This window comes from Mobula hypostoma, chromosome 3 (genome assembly GCF_963921235.1).
Source record: "Mobula hypostoma chromosome 3, sMobHyp1.1, whole genome shotgun sequence".
Classification (NCBI taxonomy): domain Eukaryota; kingdom Metazoa; phylum Chordata; class Chondrichthyes; order Myliobatiformes; family Myliobatidae; genus Mobula; species Mobula hypostoma.
The window spans coordinates 19,461,192-19,479,435 of record NC_086099.1 but is presented as its reverse complement, the minus strand read 5'-3'; the positions used below and the strand labels follow the sequence as shown (position 1 = coordinate 19,479,435).

General features: G+C 41.0%; 1 protein-coding gene across 2 annotated transcripts in view; it reads right to left on the bottom strand.

The window, feature by feature from the left end:
• nol6 (nucleolar protein 6 (RNA-associated)) overlaps positions 1-18,244 on the bottom strand; it is a 342,540-nt gene that overhangs the window by 229,552 nt on the left and 94,744 nt on the right. Inside the window, exons 22-26 of one of the 2 annotated variants that reach the window (XR_010017339.1) lie at positions 18,065-18,189; positions 16,220-16,309; positions 13,456-13,656; positions 8,637-8,738; positions 7,379-7,601 (exon numbers count right to left, since the gene is read on the bottom strand). Coding sequence is in view for 1 of the 2 variants with exons in the window: in XM_063042766.1 (XP_062898836.1) it covers positions 7,452-7,601; positions 8,637-8,738; positions 13,456-13,656; positions 16,220-16,309; positions 18,065-18,189 (668 nt within the window). In the remaining variant the exon portion in view is untranslated. Of the gene's footprint in view, positions 1-6,138; positions 7,602-8,636; positions 8,739-13,455; positions 13,657-16,219; positions 16,310-18,064; positions 18,190-18,244 lie in introns of those variants that run through there. The other variant, XM_063042766.1, reaches the window with a different exon arrangement.

Sequence of the window (18,244 nt, the reverse complement as noted above, 5' to 3'; positions counted from 1 at the left end):
AAGCCCCATTTGCCAAAAGCGACTTGTTTAAAGGCACCAGTAGCCCTCCTTTGCCCTTTCTCCTGTCAGTAGAAACAGTTCCACCAGGCTTAGCAGCTAAGCCACACATGAGGCCAGGAGCTGGACTTGGTCGTCAGAGGCTACTTGAGGCATATACCATCAGGAGCATTTAACAGGTAGTGCAAGTTTGTCCCCATTACCACCCTCAGCTATAACAATCTTAAGGAACCATTAGGAAACAATAAGAAGTATATATAAAAATTAAATATGTAGCACAAAAAGAGAGGGAAAAATAGTGAGGTAGTATACATGGGTTCATTTTCTATGTAGAAATCTGATGGTGATGGAGAAGAAGCTGTTCCTAAAATGTTAAAGAGTGTGTTTTTGGGCTTCTTATGTCCTCTTTGCTGGTAGCAATGAGGAGAGGCCATGTCCTGGGTGATAGGGTCCTTAATGATGGATGCTGTCTTGATGAGCCATGATTGAGGTAATGGTTTCCATTCTTTTTTTTACCCACTCAGAATGCCTGTGTTCACATATGCATACTACAACTGAGCTGTTTGTTGAGCGTCAGATATCGCAGATGATCAGACAATTAAAGAACTAATAATGTCATCACATTTACTGCCCTGGGTTACTCAAGGGGGGGAAAAAGAAAAGCATCTGTGTTCATCAATGTTTGGTCAAAGGAAATTTTCAAATTGCTGACTTCTCTGGTTTATATTTCCATTAATGTCAGTGCAAGCAAGCCAAAATGACAATTACTATCGGACATTTTGTACCTACTCCTTTAGGTCTCTTGAGAAGGTCAGTTATAAGACCATAAGACATAGGAGCAGAATTAGGCCATTCAGTCCTTCAAGTCTTTTCTGCCATTCGATCGTGGGTAATTTATTTTCCCTCTCAAACCCATTCCCCTGCCTTCACCCCATAACCTTTCACATTCTTACTAATCAAGAAGCTATCAGACTCCAATTTAGGGCCCCACAGAGCATGGCTGTTAGCACTGCACTGTTACAGCTCAGAGAATTCCGAAGTTGGGACCTCAATTCCAGCACTGCCCGTAAGGAATTTTTACGTGCTCCCTGTGACTGCATGGGTTTCCTCCGGGTGTTCTAGTTTCCTCCTATGGTCCAAAGGCATAGGGGTTAATAGGTAAATTGTCCTGTGATTAGGCCAGTGAAAATAGGTGGGTTTGCGCTGGGCAGTGTGGCTTGTCGGCTCAGAAGGAAGGGCCTGTAGCACAAAGGAGGGAGGGAGTGATGAATTGATAAAGAATCTCAATGGCTCAGCCTCCACAGCCACCTGTGGTAATGAATTCCACAGATTCACCACCCTCTGGCTAAAGAAATTCCTCCTCATCTCTGTTCCAAATGGACATCCTGCTATTCTGATAGCATGTCCTCTGGTCTGAAACTGTCCAATTACTGGAAGCATCTTTCTTAAGTGGTTTGAAGTTCAATATTAAAGCCATGAAGCTGTAGACAGCTTCTGCAGTAACTGCACGATTCATTCTATTTGGGGTACAGCATATTTTAACAGTTGATTCTATTAACATTCTTCTTCAAAGCAAAGGACTTTCCACATAGTTTAACCTGCCCAAAGGACTGTTATCGGTGTATGAATAATGCCAGGAGGAACCATTTTAAAAGCAACCCACTGTACAAGCCGCAAAGAAACTCAATTCCTATTGGGATTTTTTCACACTGATATTCACCTCCCAGTCATGAATGCAACTGCATATTTCCTTTTTTTAAAAATAAAGTGTTGTTAACATACAAAGTTAAAGGCATTCTAAGGTTAGACTGTGCACTTTGGTTAATCATTGAACAAGTCGAAGCAAAACATTGCCAGGGAGTGAACTGCCGAGATGTTAATGACTTCAGAGCATTGGCTTAGCCTTCAACATGGTGCTCTAGCCTACGGCCACACACAGAAATTAGGTTAAATAAATTGACATTCAGTGCACTAGAACTTGCACGTTTTAATTGATGAAAGCCTAAAAATTTAGAAAAATAAACCCCTTCATATAAAATAGTTTAAGTTCATTGGATTTCAGATTGACTTTCATCTCATACCACACAAATTATCAGCAAACTCACCTTTAGCATCCCCAGGAATATCCAGGGGTTCCCAGCCTGGGGTCTATGGACCCCTCGGTTAATGGTAAGGCTCTATGGCATAAAACAAGGTTGGGAACCCCTGGGATAATCAGAAGCAACTCTTATAATACATTATTTTAAACCGCGTACAGTGTACTGTGATCTGTAGGCACACCAGCTCCACAAATCACAAATGATAAAAATAGCCATTTAATCTCTGCTTGCAATGTTGTTAGGTAAGAGCAGATACCTACAGGAAAGATGTAAATAAGATTGAAAGAGTACAGAGAAAATTTACAAGGATGTTGCCGGGTCTGGAGGACCTGAGTTATAAGGAAAGAATAGGTTAGGACTTTATTCCTTGGAACATGGGAGATTAAGAGGAGATTTGATAGAGGTATACAGAATTATGAGGGGTATAGATAGGGGAAGTGCAAGCAGGCTTTTTTTACTGAGGTTGGGTGGGGCTACAACCAGGAGGTCATGGGTTAAGGGTGAAAGGTGAAAAGTTTAAGGGAAACATCAGAGGAAACTTTTTCACTCAGAAAGCCATGAGAGGGAAGAATGAGCTGCCAGTTCAAATGGTGCATGCAAGCTCAATTTTAATGTTTAAGAGAAATTTGGATAGGTACATGGATGGTAGGGGTATCGAGAGCTATGGTCCCAGTACAGCTTAATGGGAATAGCTAAATGTTCAGCAGACTAGATGGGCTGAAGGGCTTGCTTCTGTGCTGTAGGTTTCTATGAATCTCATTGTGAAGAATTAACTCATCTTGGAATAGTGCAATTGAATCTTTAAATAAAGAGAGTTTTGGTTTAACACAACTGAAGGCACATCTTTGGAGGAAAAGTAAACAGGTTACAAGCTGCAGAAGGGTAGAGGAACAAAGGATTTTTGGAATACGGATACACATTTTTCCAACAGCAGCAGGTCAGTTTTAAAAAAAACTAAGCATTATGCTTTATTTCTTCAGGAACTGAAAAAGTATGGAAACTTGGTTAGTGCACATTTTCAGGAATGTGAACCATTTTAGCCTCAAATATAATCTAAATGATAGGTACTGAAAATGAGAGGCTACGCCTGTCACATAAGCTGGAATGTTTTTCTTGGAAAAGTATTTTTACTGCTTACCAAGAAAGGTCATAAAGATTACGAAAGGGTCGATGCTAAAGAAATACTTTCATTTTGTAGATGAGACCAGAATATAAACACAAATTAAAATTATCACAAGAAGTCTGATATGAAATTTAGAAGGAAATCTCTTATCTTTACAAGTTTGCATGTGAAACTTACCTACCACAGAATTAGCCAAAGTTTTGGCACTGAAAGGCATAAGCAGATGGAGAGGAACTGAAGTATGAGAGTGTGTGATGGTATGATGTAGAGGAAGCTCACCCCATGTCTGACCTAGGCAGAGTGTGTGGTACGTTTTTGATCACATCTATCCTTTGAAAAACACAAAACACCACAATCTCGTGAGAATTGCATGTCTGATGTCCGACCACTGTCCCACAGATGGAAGGGAAGATGGTAGGCCTGACACCCAGCCCTACAGGACAAAAAGGATGGTATGTTTGGCTCCTGCTCCCAGAAGGGGAGAGATGGTAAATCTGTGAAATCCATTGCCATAGACAGATACGGAGGCAAAGACATTATAATTAAAGTGGGAGGTGACAGGTTCTTGATTAGTCAGGGTGTCAAAGATTACAGGGAGATGGCAAAAGAATAGGTTGAGAGGGATAGCGAATAAGCCATGTTGGAATGTTGGAGTACTCGATGGGCTTTATGGACTAATTCTGCTTCTATGTCTTATGGTATGTATTGACAAAATTTGATGAACAGTACGTAAGGTTTGTGAATCAAAAAGTCACTATTTATCTATTGGCCCTTTTGCTGTACTTGACTTTAATATTTATCTTTCACTTTCATCCCATCGAACCTCTCAATGGCTTATTAGGTACTTATTGTGCTTGTGCCTGAGCACTAGCAGTTCTATCAAGATGCATTGTGATCAGCTTTCTTTTCAATTCCTCCTGGCCTTAATCTGCCCCATCTCTGTAATCTCAAAACTCCACTCCTACAACTTCCTGAAATATCCCTGCTCATTATATTCTGGGCTATTGATTATTCCCATATGGCAGTTCTGCAGTCTGGTGATGAGGTGCCACATCTCACAGTTAATGAGATCTGCCAGCTCTTTGGACACCAGGATCTACTCAAATTTGATATGCAGCATCTCATACTAAAGCTTTAGTTCCCCAAAACTTACCTCCATGATCAAAGATTTTGTTACTTCTTCCAAAATCTCCTTAAGTGACTTCATGCCAAAATTTTGCTTGATAGTGCTCATGTGAACATCTTGGGATGTTTTCATACATTAAGAAGTAGCTGCAGAATCAGTCTTTGCAATCCTCATTCACTTTCTACCCAACTGCAGACCCTAACCAATCAGCCACATACCTTATTAGACTGTGATCAGGTTCTAACCACATAGTTCCTCCAACCCATCACCTACTTCCTTCTCTGCCACATCACCTGCATCCATCTCCAGCTCACCCCATTTCTCACTGAAGGCAATTCTTTGGTTATTTTTATTTATTTAGAGATACAGCGCAGAACAGGCTCTTCCAGCCCAACAGGCTACACAACCAGCAATCCACCTATTTAATCCTCAGCCTAAACACATAACTTACAATGACCAATTAACCTGCTGACTGGTATGTCTTTGGACTGTGGGAGAAATCTGGGGCACCCAGAGGAACCAGTTTCTTGAAGAACATAGTACCGAGATTGCTGGAATTGAATGTTACATCTAGACTTGATTATTCCAGTGCTTGTCTGACATGCCTCCCATCTATCAGCATAGAGAAATGTGAACAGATAATGACAGCAGCCTATTCCACATCAAATTTCATTCGTAAGACCACAAGATGTAGGAGCAGAATTAGGTCACTCAGCTCATCGTATCTGCTCGATTATGGCTGAGTTATTATCCCTCTCAACCCCCTCCTGTAACCTTTGACGCCCTTACTAATCGAGAACCTATCAACCTCTGCTTTAAATATACCCAATGATTTGGCCTCCACAGCCGTCTGTGGCAATCAGTTATCATCCTTGCGTTCACTCTGAGAAACTGGTTCCCACTTTTAAAATACACTGCTGTTTAAAAATTCTCTCTTGCTCTCAACTCTGCATTCTCTTCCAATCCATCAATTCCACACTCTTCTGCTAATTTGCTTGCAGTTACCAATGACAGATCAAGCAGCCTCTTCTTTTTTTTAAAAAAAACAAAGAAACCTCCCAGTAAAATCAAAGATTTGGTCACCTATCCCAAAAGAAACTTTCTACTCATGCCCAGTAGTTCTCACCTAGGGATCAAAAGTGGAGAGAGTGAGCAGTTTCGAGTTTCTGGGTGTCATCGCTGAGTTCTATCCTGGGCCTAACATATAGTTGAAATTACAAAGAAGGCACTACAGCAGCTATATTTCATTAGGAGTTAAGGAGAATTGGCATGTCGCCAAAGGCACTCACAGATTTCTACAGGTGTACTGAGGAGAACATTCTACCTGACTGCATCGCCATCTTGTATAGAGAGGCCATTGCACAGGATCAGAAGCAGCTGCAGAAAGTTGTAAACTCAGTCATGGGCACTAGCCTCCCCAAAATCCAGGACACCTGTGAAAATCTCATTGCTACCATCAAGGTGGTGGAATAGAAGCCTGAAGGAACACACTCAACATTTCAGGAGCAGCTTCTTCCCCTCCGCCATCAGATTTATGGATGGACAAGGAACCCATGAACACTATCTCACTATTTTTTCCTTCTATTTCTGCACCACTCATTATATACAGTATATACACACACTTCTTACTATAATTTATAATTTTTATGATGTCCTGCTGCCGCAAAACATCAAATTTCACAACAAATGTCAGTGATATTAAACCTGATTTTGACCCTAGGATGTTCTAAAGCATCTTGCAGCTAGGGACATATTCAGAAATGCTGTCATTGCTGTAAGGTTCAAAGGTTCATTTTATTATCAAAGTACATATTCAGAATACAACTCTGAGATTTGCCTTCTCCAGATCGCAATACAGAAAACCAGCGATCGGAACTCATCGGCCCCTCCAAGAGCAGCGACTCCAACCCATCAGCCTCTCTGAGGGCAGTGACTCGAACCCACCGGCCCCAGGGCAGCCACTCGAACCCACCAGCCCCTCTGAGAGCAGCGGCTCCTCCAAGAACCACAACAGCCAACTAGCACAAATCAGTAATGAAACTCTTCTGTAGCTCTCTATTTGTTACCATCTATTTATGTAACTTGGTGGATTTCCTATATATTGTTTATTATCATTAAAGAGCAGTCTCAAGTTTAAAAGATGAGGCACCATGATAGCATAGTGATTACAGCTCCAGACATTGGAGTACAGAGTTCAATAGTGTTGTCTCTAAAAGGTTTGGACATCCTTCCTGTGAATGCATTGGTTTCCTCTCACAATCCAAAGACGTATCAGTTAGTAGGTTATTGCAAATTGTCCTGTGATTAGGTTAGTGTTAAATAGGTGGGTTTCTTATAGCACCTACCCCAGAATTTTCAATAACAAATATATAACCATATAACAATTACAACACGGAAACAGGCCATCTCGGCTCTTCTAGTCCATGCCGAATTAAAAATCTATTTACAGAAATTAAAGATAAATTATTCTCAGATTTTGTGAAAAGTTCTCCAAGAAACACATGTCATCTCCAATTACCTTAAATGTCTTTTAAGAGACTCCTGGAGAGGTGCATGCAGCTTAGGAAAATAGAGGACTAGGGGTAACCCGAGGTAATTTCTAAAGTACATGTTCGGCACAGCATTGTAGGTCAGAGGGCCTGTATTGTGCTGTAAGTTTTTCTACATTCTATGTCAGTGTTATTGATTGACTGGCTTTGCTGTCTGTTTAAACCCAACAACATGGGCAAAAGCCGCACAGGAAAGCAAGTGTTAAACTGTCACATATGGATATTTCAAGCAAAGAGAGTAAGCATCCAGAGAGGTAACGTTCAATTTCAGATCACAGCTGAAATCAAAATTAGTACTTTGTAGAGTTAACATGGAAGAAATAACAGTAAATCTCTGACACATGAACACGATCAACAAGTGTAATGACACAAATTGCTTTCCGTAAAATAACTAGAAATCATGAGATGATCTGCTGTAGAGCCACCAGATGTATATATATAAAACAACATTTATTTTTCCAAATGGTACAAGTTATAATATTTTACATTTCATAATCTCCAAACTGAGTGCCTACAAAATGAGGGAATAGGTATCTATTGATAATAAAATTAAGTCCTTAGATCTTCCATTTCTCAGTGTGTGCTTCGATAGACTTCACCAATCCAGCTCCAAGTATTTCAAAGTCTTCCAAAATAGCCTCCACATTGGGGATCATTTGAAGTCCATTTTCTTTTGTTTCCAACATTCTAGCATGAACATGGGAGGTCTGTAACAGAAAAATCAAATACTCATTGAGGAAAGGATAGTTAACAACAGTGCGGCAAAAGGATTAATATTCTATGGTAACATTACCAGAGTGTATTTCCATTGACAAATAAGGAAGCAGGATGGAATGGCCAAATGGAAATTGCAAAAAGAATAATTTAATAACCAAGGGACAAGTATGAGGGGCACAGGAGGGTGAGAACAGTTTTGCCTTTGGAAATCCAGAAAAAGAAGCTCTGGAAGTCTTTTTCAAAGCTACGCACTGGGACTCCAAATATTTCTGACACTCAGAAACATAAAATACTTCAAAATAAATTATTTGACAATTCAGTATTTGCAACAAAACATTTCAAAACTATTAAAATAAAGCAATCAAACAAACTCAAGACAACTGACCAAAAAATCCAAAACTAAGCTGAACCCTTTGCAATAATTCTCCTTCACTAAAATTAACAGAGGGCAACTCAGTGTAACAGATCAAATGTGGTCCAGCTACTGATGTCAAAACCCGAATTTTTGCATGCAAAACCCAGCCAATTGAACACAAACGATTCTAATATCACTGTCCACATCAATTGTTAAATATCATTTAATTAAAAAAGGATCTAATATTTTCCTGGTGTATATGACAAATAAACTCTTCTCAAGCCTCCAGTCGGGTACAGTTACAGATTTTAGCTGATGCTTTGATGACAACCTCTGCCATTTTCATCAGGGATGTCTAATCCTGTGGTATTTATAACCCTGTCACCCATCCCTCCTGATTGGTTAGTTCTCATTCAATCAAGAACTGGAATTCGATTGTAAACAAGATGGGACAACAGTAACCTGATTGGATGAGGATGAACCAATCAGGAGGGACGGACAACATGAGTATAAATACCACTGGACTGGACATGCCCAGGCATCATCCCTGATGAATATGGCAAAGTTTGTCACTGAAACGTCTGTTAAAATCAAAACCTGTACCTGGATGGAAATCTGAGAGGAGTTTATTCATCATTCCATTATTCCAAAATAATTTCACGGTTAATACCTTAAAAGGTTGAGGAACAAAAGCCTGAGGATTCCAAAGTACAGCAATCATATTTCCTCCATATGTATCATAGAAAAATAATGCAAAATCCCCAAAAGCACTCTGTAATAGAACAAATTATTACAATTAATCAAAGTTTACAAATGTTCAAATAATCAATCTTTAGCAAGAAATGCTAAAAGTATAAGATTACAGGACCAGAAATGAAATACCGTTTGTACAAGAACCAGTCATTTTCTCAAAGCTGTAACTGCTATTTTTGTTTTTTTTTGGTGTATGCATGCGTGCGTGCGCAATGTTGGCGGGATGATGTCTTTTTCATGCCTTTACAAGGCATGGAGCGAGAGAGAGAGACTGTGTGGCGCACCACTCCCAACACAGACACCTCACAGCAATTTTCCCTTTATTTTACGAGGTCGAGTTGTGATCTCGACACTCAACCCGGCACAGATGGAAAGCGTACTTGGGAGCGGCCCCAACTGGGTTCGAACCCAGGAACCTCTGTTCCAGAGTCCGGCGCTGATGTCACTGCACCAACAGCCGGCCTTGTGCACAAGATTCTGAGATGAGTGGGGTGGCACAGAAAGTAACACATCACTTTGCAGTGCCAGCCAGTGATTACCGATCACAGTTGAGTTCCCACCACCGTCAGTAAGGAGTTTGTACTCCCGTGATCACGTGGGCTTCCTTCCAAATTCCAAAGATTGTAAACACGAGAGCAACACACACACACAGAATACTGGAGGAACTATGGAAAAGAGGCGACATTTCCAGCCGAGACCCTTCTTCGGAACTGGAAAGGAAGAGCAGAAGTCAGAGAAGTACATCCAACGATGTACAGTTAGAGTTAGTGAGTTGTGGGCATGTTGTGTTGGCAGAAGTGTGGCAACACTTGCGGGCTAACCAGCACAATCCTCGCTGATTTCATTTCATGCAATCATTAAATTTCACTGAATGCTTTAATGTACATGTGATAAATAAAGATGATCTGATTTTAACTTTATGAAGTCTCTACCTTATGCATCGCCATATACAGCCGTGGGGGGACTAGGTCATTGGATATATTTAAAACAGAGGTTGATACGTCCCTGATTAGTCAGGGCATCAAAATTTCAGGGAGAAGCCAGAGGAATGGGGTTGATAGGGATAATAAATCGACCACGATGGAATGGCCAAGCATACTCGATGGGCCGAATTGCCTAATTCTGGTCCTATGTCTAAAAGCTGATGGTTTTAATTATTGGTTAATGTGAATGGAACACAATGCACTATTAGTTTTCATCCACAAACCAACTTTTATTTCCTCTCACAGGATGTGGGCATTGCTGGGCTAGCTGCTATTTACTGCCCACATTTCATTGTACTTACGGAGGTGGCAGCAATCCAGCTTCTCATTAGTAGATGATGCTATGCCAACAGCGCTGCTAGCCAACGACACAGAAGCAAAGGAATGGCAAAATGCTTCAAAGGCATGCTAGTAGGTGTGGAAATGTACTTTACTTGTAGTAACAAAATGGCCTTTATGTCTGTAACAAAATGGAACCTGTACTGGACCAGAGTGCTTTGCGACTAGTGTTCGTACAACATTATGTGATACAGCCCAAGTCCCTGACGCACTCCAGACCCAGCAGATTAAATTACTGGAAGAATGCCAAGTACACGGATTAAGGAGACATACAGAATGCCCTTGAAGTTACAGCTGTACTTTGGTATTACTGATAATGCTGTCTGTTTTTTCAAAGCTATCACCGCCTCTTGTGCAGTGATGGTCTTCCCATGTAGCAAGTAAAATAAACATATGTATGATTGATCCACTCTGAGTTAATTGATGCTTGTTATAAAGCGTAGTGAAAAGGTGCTCGACAAATGAAAGAGGGTTTACAATTAGTGGCAACCCTGTGTACCATTTCACTTAACCCTCTAGGTGGAAGAGGTCACATGCTTCAGAGGCACTGTTGAAAAAGAGTTGTTGAAGAAGAGTGTAAGGGAGATAGATACTGCTTGGGGTGGGGTGGAGAAGGGGGCATTCAAGATGGTGGATGGGATGCCAATTAAGTAGAACTTCATGAAAATTATTGAAGGTACACTCATCTAGGGAGGGGCTGAGTCCTTCATCACCCTCCCAAAGAATCCTGTAGGTGAAGAGCCTAACTTTTTTAGAGCAGGGGTCCACGGATCCCCTGATTAATGGTAAGGCTCCATGGCATAAACCAGATTTAGAGGTTGAAGGGTTAGGAGTATGAGGGTGCGAGTATGGGGATTAGCGGTGCTCATGGGAAGAACATCCAGCAGGTATTACAACCAAAGCGTTTGTGAGTGGCTCAATAAGTTCCCGATCAATAGCAATATCCTAGGACATTGATAATTTAGGATATGGCAATAATGCAGCTGAACAAGAGGAGAAACTGGACTCAAGACTGCGGCATGGAAATGTGAAATGCATGATCTTGAACAGAAATACCCTTGAAGAAGCCATGTACACTACTGCAGGTTATCGTGTACTTTATGAAACTCTTTTGCAGCCCCAGAAGAGCCCAAGGTGTAAGCTCTGGTGTAAAAAGCAAACTACTTGAATTGGACATTTAACAAGTTCTGACAAAATAGAATGTACATTTCAAATTGAAAGCATTCTAACTATGCATGAGTTATACACCCTCTAGAGTTTACAGAGAACGGTTTGAAAAACAAAACAAGTATCTCAGAAACTGCTGATGTGCAATTTTAGACCATAAGATATAGGAGCAGATGTAGGCCATTCGGCCCATCGAGTCTGCTCCGCCATTCAATCATGGGCTGATCCAATTCTTCCAGTCATCCCCACTCCCCTGTCTTCTCCCCACAGCCTTTGATGCTCTGACTAATCAAGAACCTATCTAACTCTGCCTTAAATACACCCAATGATTTGGCCTCTACAGTTGCTCGTGGCAACAAATTCCACAGATTTACCACCCTCTGCACCTCTGTTCCAAATGGACATCCTTTAATCCTGAAGTCGTGCCCTCTTGTCCTAGACTCTCCTACCATGGGAAATAACTTTGCCATATCTAACCTGTTCAGACCTTTCGGAATGTTTCTAGGAGATCACTCCTCATCCTCTTGAACTCCAGGGAATACAGCCCAAGAGCTGCCAGATGTTCCTCATACGGTAACCCTTTGATTCCTGGAATTCTTGTGAATCATCTCTCAACCCTCTCCAATGGCAGTATATCCTTTCTAAAGTACGGAGCCCAAAGCTGCACACAATACTCCAAGTGTGGTCTCATGAGTGCCTTATAGAGCCTCAACATCACATCCCTGCTCTAATATTCTATACCTCTAGAAATGAATGCCAACATTGCATTTGCCTTCTTCACCACTGACTCAACCTGGAGATTAACCTTTAGGGTATCTTGCACAAGGACTCCCAAGACCCTTTGCATCTCTGCATTTTGAATTCTCTTACCATCTAAATAATAGTCTGCCCATTTATTTCTTCCACCAAAGTGCATGACCATACACTTTCCAACATTGTATTTCATTTGCCACTTCTTTGCCCATTCCCCTAAACTATCTAAGTCTCTCTGCAGGCTCTCTGTTTCCTCAACACTACCCTCTCCTCCACCTATCTTTGTATCATCAGCAAATTTAGCCACAATTCCATTAATACTGTAGTCCAAATCACTGACATACATCGTAAAAACCAGTGGTCCCAACACCAACCCCTGTGGAACTCTACTGGTAACTGGCAGCCAGCCAGAATAGGATCCCTTTATTCCCATTCTCTGCCGATCAGCCAATGCTCCACCCATGCTAGTAACTTCTCTGTAATTCCATGGGTTCTTATCTTGATAAGCAGCCTCCTGTGTGGCACCTTGTCAAAGGCCTTCTCAAAATCCAAGTACACTACATCTACTGCATCTCCTTTGTCTACCCTGCTTGTAATTTCCTCAAAGAATTGCAGTAGGTTAGTCAGGCAGGATTTTCCTTTGGCCTTTCTTGTCACGTGCCTCCAGGTATTCCATAATCTCATCCCAAACAATTGATTCCAACAACTTCTCAACCATCGATGTCAGGCTAACAGATCTATAGTTTCCTTTCTGCTGCCTCCCACCCTTCTGAAATAGCGGAGGAACATTTGTAATTTTCCAGTCATCTGGTACAATGCCAGAATCTATCGATTCTTGAAAGATCATTGTTAATGCCTCCGCAATCTCTCCAGCTACTTCCTTCAGAACCCGAAGGTGCATTCCCTCAGGTCCAGGAGATTTATCCACCCTCAGACCATTAAACTTCCTGAGCACCTTCTCAGTCATAAATTTCACTGCACATACTTCACTTCCCTGACACTCTTGAATGTCCGGTATGCTGCAGGTGTCTTCCATTGTGAAGACCAATGCAAAATATGCATTCAGTTCCTCTGTCATCTCTGCGTCTCTCATTACAATATCTCCAGCATCATTTTCTATTGGTCCTATATCTACCCTCAACCTTCTTCTACCCTTTATATACTTAAAAAAGCTTTTAGTACATGCACAAGTCTCAACATTTTCAGAGAATGGTTCGAAAAACAAAAAAGACATGCAGCGACTGGCAGTACTGTGGGCGAAAACGCCTTAATGAGAGAGATCCGAGGAGAATGGCCAGCCTGCATCATGCTGACAGGAAAGCGACACTAACTCAAATAACTACACATTACAACAGTGGTGTGCAGAAGAGCATCTCTGAACCCACAACACATCAAACTTTGAAGTGGATAGGCTACAGCAGCAGAAGACCACACAGGTTCCGCTCTCAATAAAATGGCCCCGATTGTAATTACTTCTACCTGTGAAGTACTCACCTTTAGTTCACGAAGGTAACACTGAACTGGATCATAACCCACCACTGGTAGCTTTAAGAATTTTACTGATGCATTACTTTGTAATGTCCCTCTGCAGTAAGTAACTTTTGGCTTATCAACTGCTTCTACATATCTTGGTATATGTTTGGGGTTCAGGTGAATGATGACATCATACATATCCAGAGGTGGCCGGAATACCATCTAAAGCAGGAAAACAGACAATTAACAAAGTGCATTTCCTTACATTCTATAAGGTTAATTCCCTTTTGACATCAATAAAAGCTTTTAATCTATCAGCATATTTTTTTCTTTTGATGACTGACAAGGATGTTTCAGATTTGAAGGCAGATTGGTGGCCAAGAATGTGTTAGTATTTGTAGATTTCCACATAATCACTTGTAAACTACAGACAAAAACAGTCAGAAAGTGTCTCAATAGAAAATATAAAAATAAAGAGTAGCTTTATTTGTTACACATATATCAAAACATAAGGCGAAATGCATCGTTCACATCAAATTAGAGGGGACCCACATGCGTTGCCACACTTCAGGTGCCAACAACATGTCCACAACTCACTAATCTTAAGCGTATGGCTTTGGAATGTGGGAGGAAACCAGAGCACCTGGAGGAAACCCATATAGTCATGGGGGAAGAACATACAAACTCCTTACAGACAGTGGCGGGAACTGAACCCCAATCAACAGCGTTACACTAATCACTATGCTACTGCGCTACTTGATTGTTACTATTTTATTATGACCAAGTTTGCAATAGAACTATTGTTCCTTTTGTACAAGCAACAAATGGGAGATCGTAGGGCTACTGCAGATAATTGTGTATACTTGCACTAGCACCTGCTTAATTGCTGATATCCAATGTGCATTTTGGCAAGATACCTGCAGAAAGTAAAGGGAATGCTATGAGACACATTCTTAATGCGATGTGCCAGAGCTTAACAGCATTACAGCAAACTCTTGTACAGCATCAAACTCAATCGGTTAAACGTGGGATAACATGCAATTGCAAAGGTGGCAATGTAGCACAGCAGTTAGCATAACACTATTACAGTGTCCATGATCAGGATTTAATTTCTGCTGCTGTCCACAAGGAGCTTGTACGTACTCCCCGTGACCACATGGATTTCCTCTGGGTGCTCCAGTTTCTTCCAAAAACGCACATAGGGGTAGGTTAGTTGACCACATGGGTATAACTGGATGGCACAGATTTGTTGGGCCGGGAAGGACATGTTATCGTGCTGTATGATAGATAACTAAATAAATAAGAACAATGCAAGGCAATAATGCAAAGTTCTCCAAAAACTCTCAAGCAATTTTGAGTCTTCATCAGTTCAATGGCATTAAAATTTAAGAGCTCTATTGAAGCCTCATAATGAGCCAATCCTTTCCAAAATACTGTTTGGACCCGTAGGCTGGCATGATTCGACCCTTGGCAGAAGACAGGCTTTGACTCGAAACAAGCATAGTTCATGGTAAACAGCAGCAAGCAGACGATTTGTTAGAGTGGATTACTCTAATTGAATTGGAGTGGTGTACAAATTATTAGTTTCACAGATGCGAATTTAATGAGGCACTGAAGATTGCAGATGTTTAGCACATCCTTTATATAGTGCATGAAGGGACTTCTGAAATAAGCTATAAAATGCATTTAAATTAATAATTTTGATTTATTAAAGCAAATTAAAATACTGTCAATTGCATTGGCTTTGGAAAGCACGTAATAAATTAAAGGCTTTGATTGTAAGGAATTTCTAAATTTTGCATAACCTGAGCCTTCACTTTCTGTATTGTCTCTAAAGTCCCTTTCTAAACATAATCGCTAAATCCTAATCTCACAAGGTTTTCATGTCCTGCCCTTTTTTTAAACCGAAGTCACTAAGCCTCTGTCTTACACGTCTTTAAACTCATAAGAAGGAGATAGTAAAAACAGCCATACAAATAAAAATGGAACATATCAGGTGTGAAGGATTTTTAAATCACATGCATTTCATCTCATCAGTAATGGTGCAAATATAGATGGTGGTAGGGATAATACTTTTTACAGGATCAGGTCTCCCAAGGTCTTTGATAATATATCTGTGAGTTAGGGAGAAAAAACGCAATTTTTTGCATCGTGGTCTGAAAACATAGGGTCTTTCATCTGTTTGACAATCTTGTCAAAAAAAGTGATGATTATAAATCAGAAAAAGTTGCATCCATCAAGTGGGGGCTACTAACAAGGAGCAGAGGAAGAATACTTACGGGGTGAGTTTCCTCTCCCCTCCCACCCCCCACACACATTTTATAGCATTCTCAACTCAATAAGGAAAAACTATTTCCACATTTTTGAGACAAAGATACTACAGAGTGAAAACAAATAATCCAGCTTTTAAAAGATAATGTCATTGTTACTGAATAGATTTTTCATTGTTTAGTAATTCAAGTAATTTGGAAGATTTATGCAACGTTAGTTGCAAAAAATAAAATACAATGTAAGTTTATTATCAAAGTAGATGTAATGTACATAACCATTTACCACCCTGAGATTCATTGTCTTGCAGGCATACACAACAGAATAAAGAAATTACAATAAAATCGATGAAAATCTACACGCAAAGACTGACAACCAACCAGTGTACAAAAGAACACAATCTGTAGATAAACACAGAGATAGCTGGAGATAGAACTGAGAGCAAGTTGTCAAGTCCTTGCAGTTTATACAGCAAAAGAGTAGATCTAGACAATTACTTGCAATATCCAGACATTACCTTAAGATCAGGTTTATCAAAAGGATCCAGCAGCTGTCTTTGCAGTATTTCCAATGATTGACTTGCTAGCTCGATCAATCGTTGAAGAATCTGAAAGGTTCACATTAGACCATAAGATGTAGGAGTACAATTAGGTCATTTGGCCCAATGAGTCTGCTCCACCATTTCATTATGGCTGATCCAATTTTCCTCTCAGCCCCAATCTCCTGCCTTCTGTCTGTATCCCTTCATGCCCTGACCAATCAAGAATCTCCTAATCTCTGCCTTAAATATAAATAAAGATTTGGCCTCCACAGCTGCCTGTGGGAAAGAATTCCAGATTCACCATTCTCTAGTTAAAGAAATTCCTCCTCATCTCCATTCTAAAAGGACACTCCTCTGTTCCGAGGCTGTGTCCTCTGGTCTTAGACTCTCCCACCAGAGGAAACATCCTCTCCATATCCACTCTATCAAGGCCTTTCACCGTTCGATAGGTTTCAATGAGGTCATCCCTCACTCTTCTGAGTTCCAGCGAATACTGGCCCAGAGCCATCAAATGCTCCTCATTTGACAAACCATTCAATCCTGGAATCATTTCGTGAACCTCATTTGAACCCTCTCCAGTTTCAGCACATCGTTAGTCATTGCCTTGCTTTGATTAAGTTCAAGCAGGGCGTAGTTCAACAAGGCACATTTAAAACTAACTTCCCGAAAATGAGTGGTTCGATGTTTTGTGACAGAACAATGTACACTCAATCAGGTTTGAATCACAACCTCAAAACCTTATTTTTAGCAATCCTACAAAACAATGGGTCCAAAAACAAAATTCCCAATTCAAAAGCAAGGAGCAGCACCATTTCATGAACAGCATGTACGCTAGAGAACATATTAATACTCTTAAATTCATTCTCAGGACGTGGGCGCACTTGTCTGTTGTCCATTTCTATCCAGCTGCTCAATTTTCAGTTTGGAACAAGCAAGTCTTTGGCCATTTCACCACAATGATGCTTTCCAGCATTTTCTGTTTTGATGGTGCTTTATGGATTCAGGTAAGAGGAAAACAGAGCAAGGACTACAACTTTCGTTCTGTTAAGGGCAACGGGTTTTCAGCAGGAATTTATTTATTTAGAGATACAACACAGAACAGGCCTTTCTGGCCCTTTGAGCCACGCTGCCCCAGCAACCCTGGTTTAACCCAAACCTAACCACGGGACAATTTCCAATGACCAATTTACCCATCCAGTACACCCTTGTATTGCGGAGGGAAATTGGAGGACCTGGGGGAAACCCACGCTTTCCACAGGGAGCTTGCCGAGATGGAACCACGAACTCCGACATCCCAAGTTGCAATGTCATTGCGCTAACAGCTATGCTACCATCCAATAAACCACGGTTATAGAAACCAGTTTCATATCTCCATGTGTACTTAAACAAAATCAATTCCTCTTCAGCCTTAAAATGCAACATCACTGCTGGGATTGGATGAGAGCAGTGAGTGGTAAATCACCAACCAAATACCTTTGTTTGTCAGGCGTACGCCCTTTAAATTTTACTTATTGAGATACAGTGCAGAATAGGCCCTTTCGGCCCTTCAAGTCACGCCACCCAGCAATCCCCCAGATTTATTCTGAGCCTAATCACGAGACCATTTACAATGGCCAATTACAAAGGCCTGTAGGAGGAAACTGGAGCACATGGGGAAACCCCACGCGCTCACAGGGAGAACGCACAAACTCCTTACAGGCAGGGGGGCGGAATTGAACCTGGGGTCACATGGACTGAAAAGCGTTATGCTAACCCTTATGCTACTGTGCCACGCCCAGCTGTTGGCATCAGCATTGCAATCCAGAGAGAATTCCTGCTTACCGGTGCTGAAGGACGTTTTTTGGTCCATAATGAAGATTTTCTGTCACTGGGTGTAGCGATAAACATAACAGGAAGCTGGTTCCGTGCTGCAGTAAAGTCATTCTTAATCTCAGCATATTCAGCATCTACGAAACATGCACAACAGACATTACACGTGTCATTTCTCATAGCATGATAAGC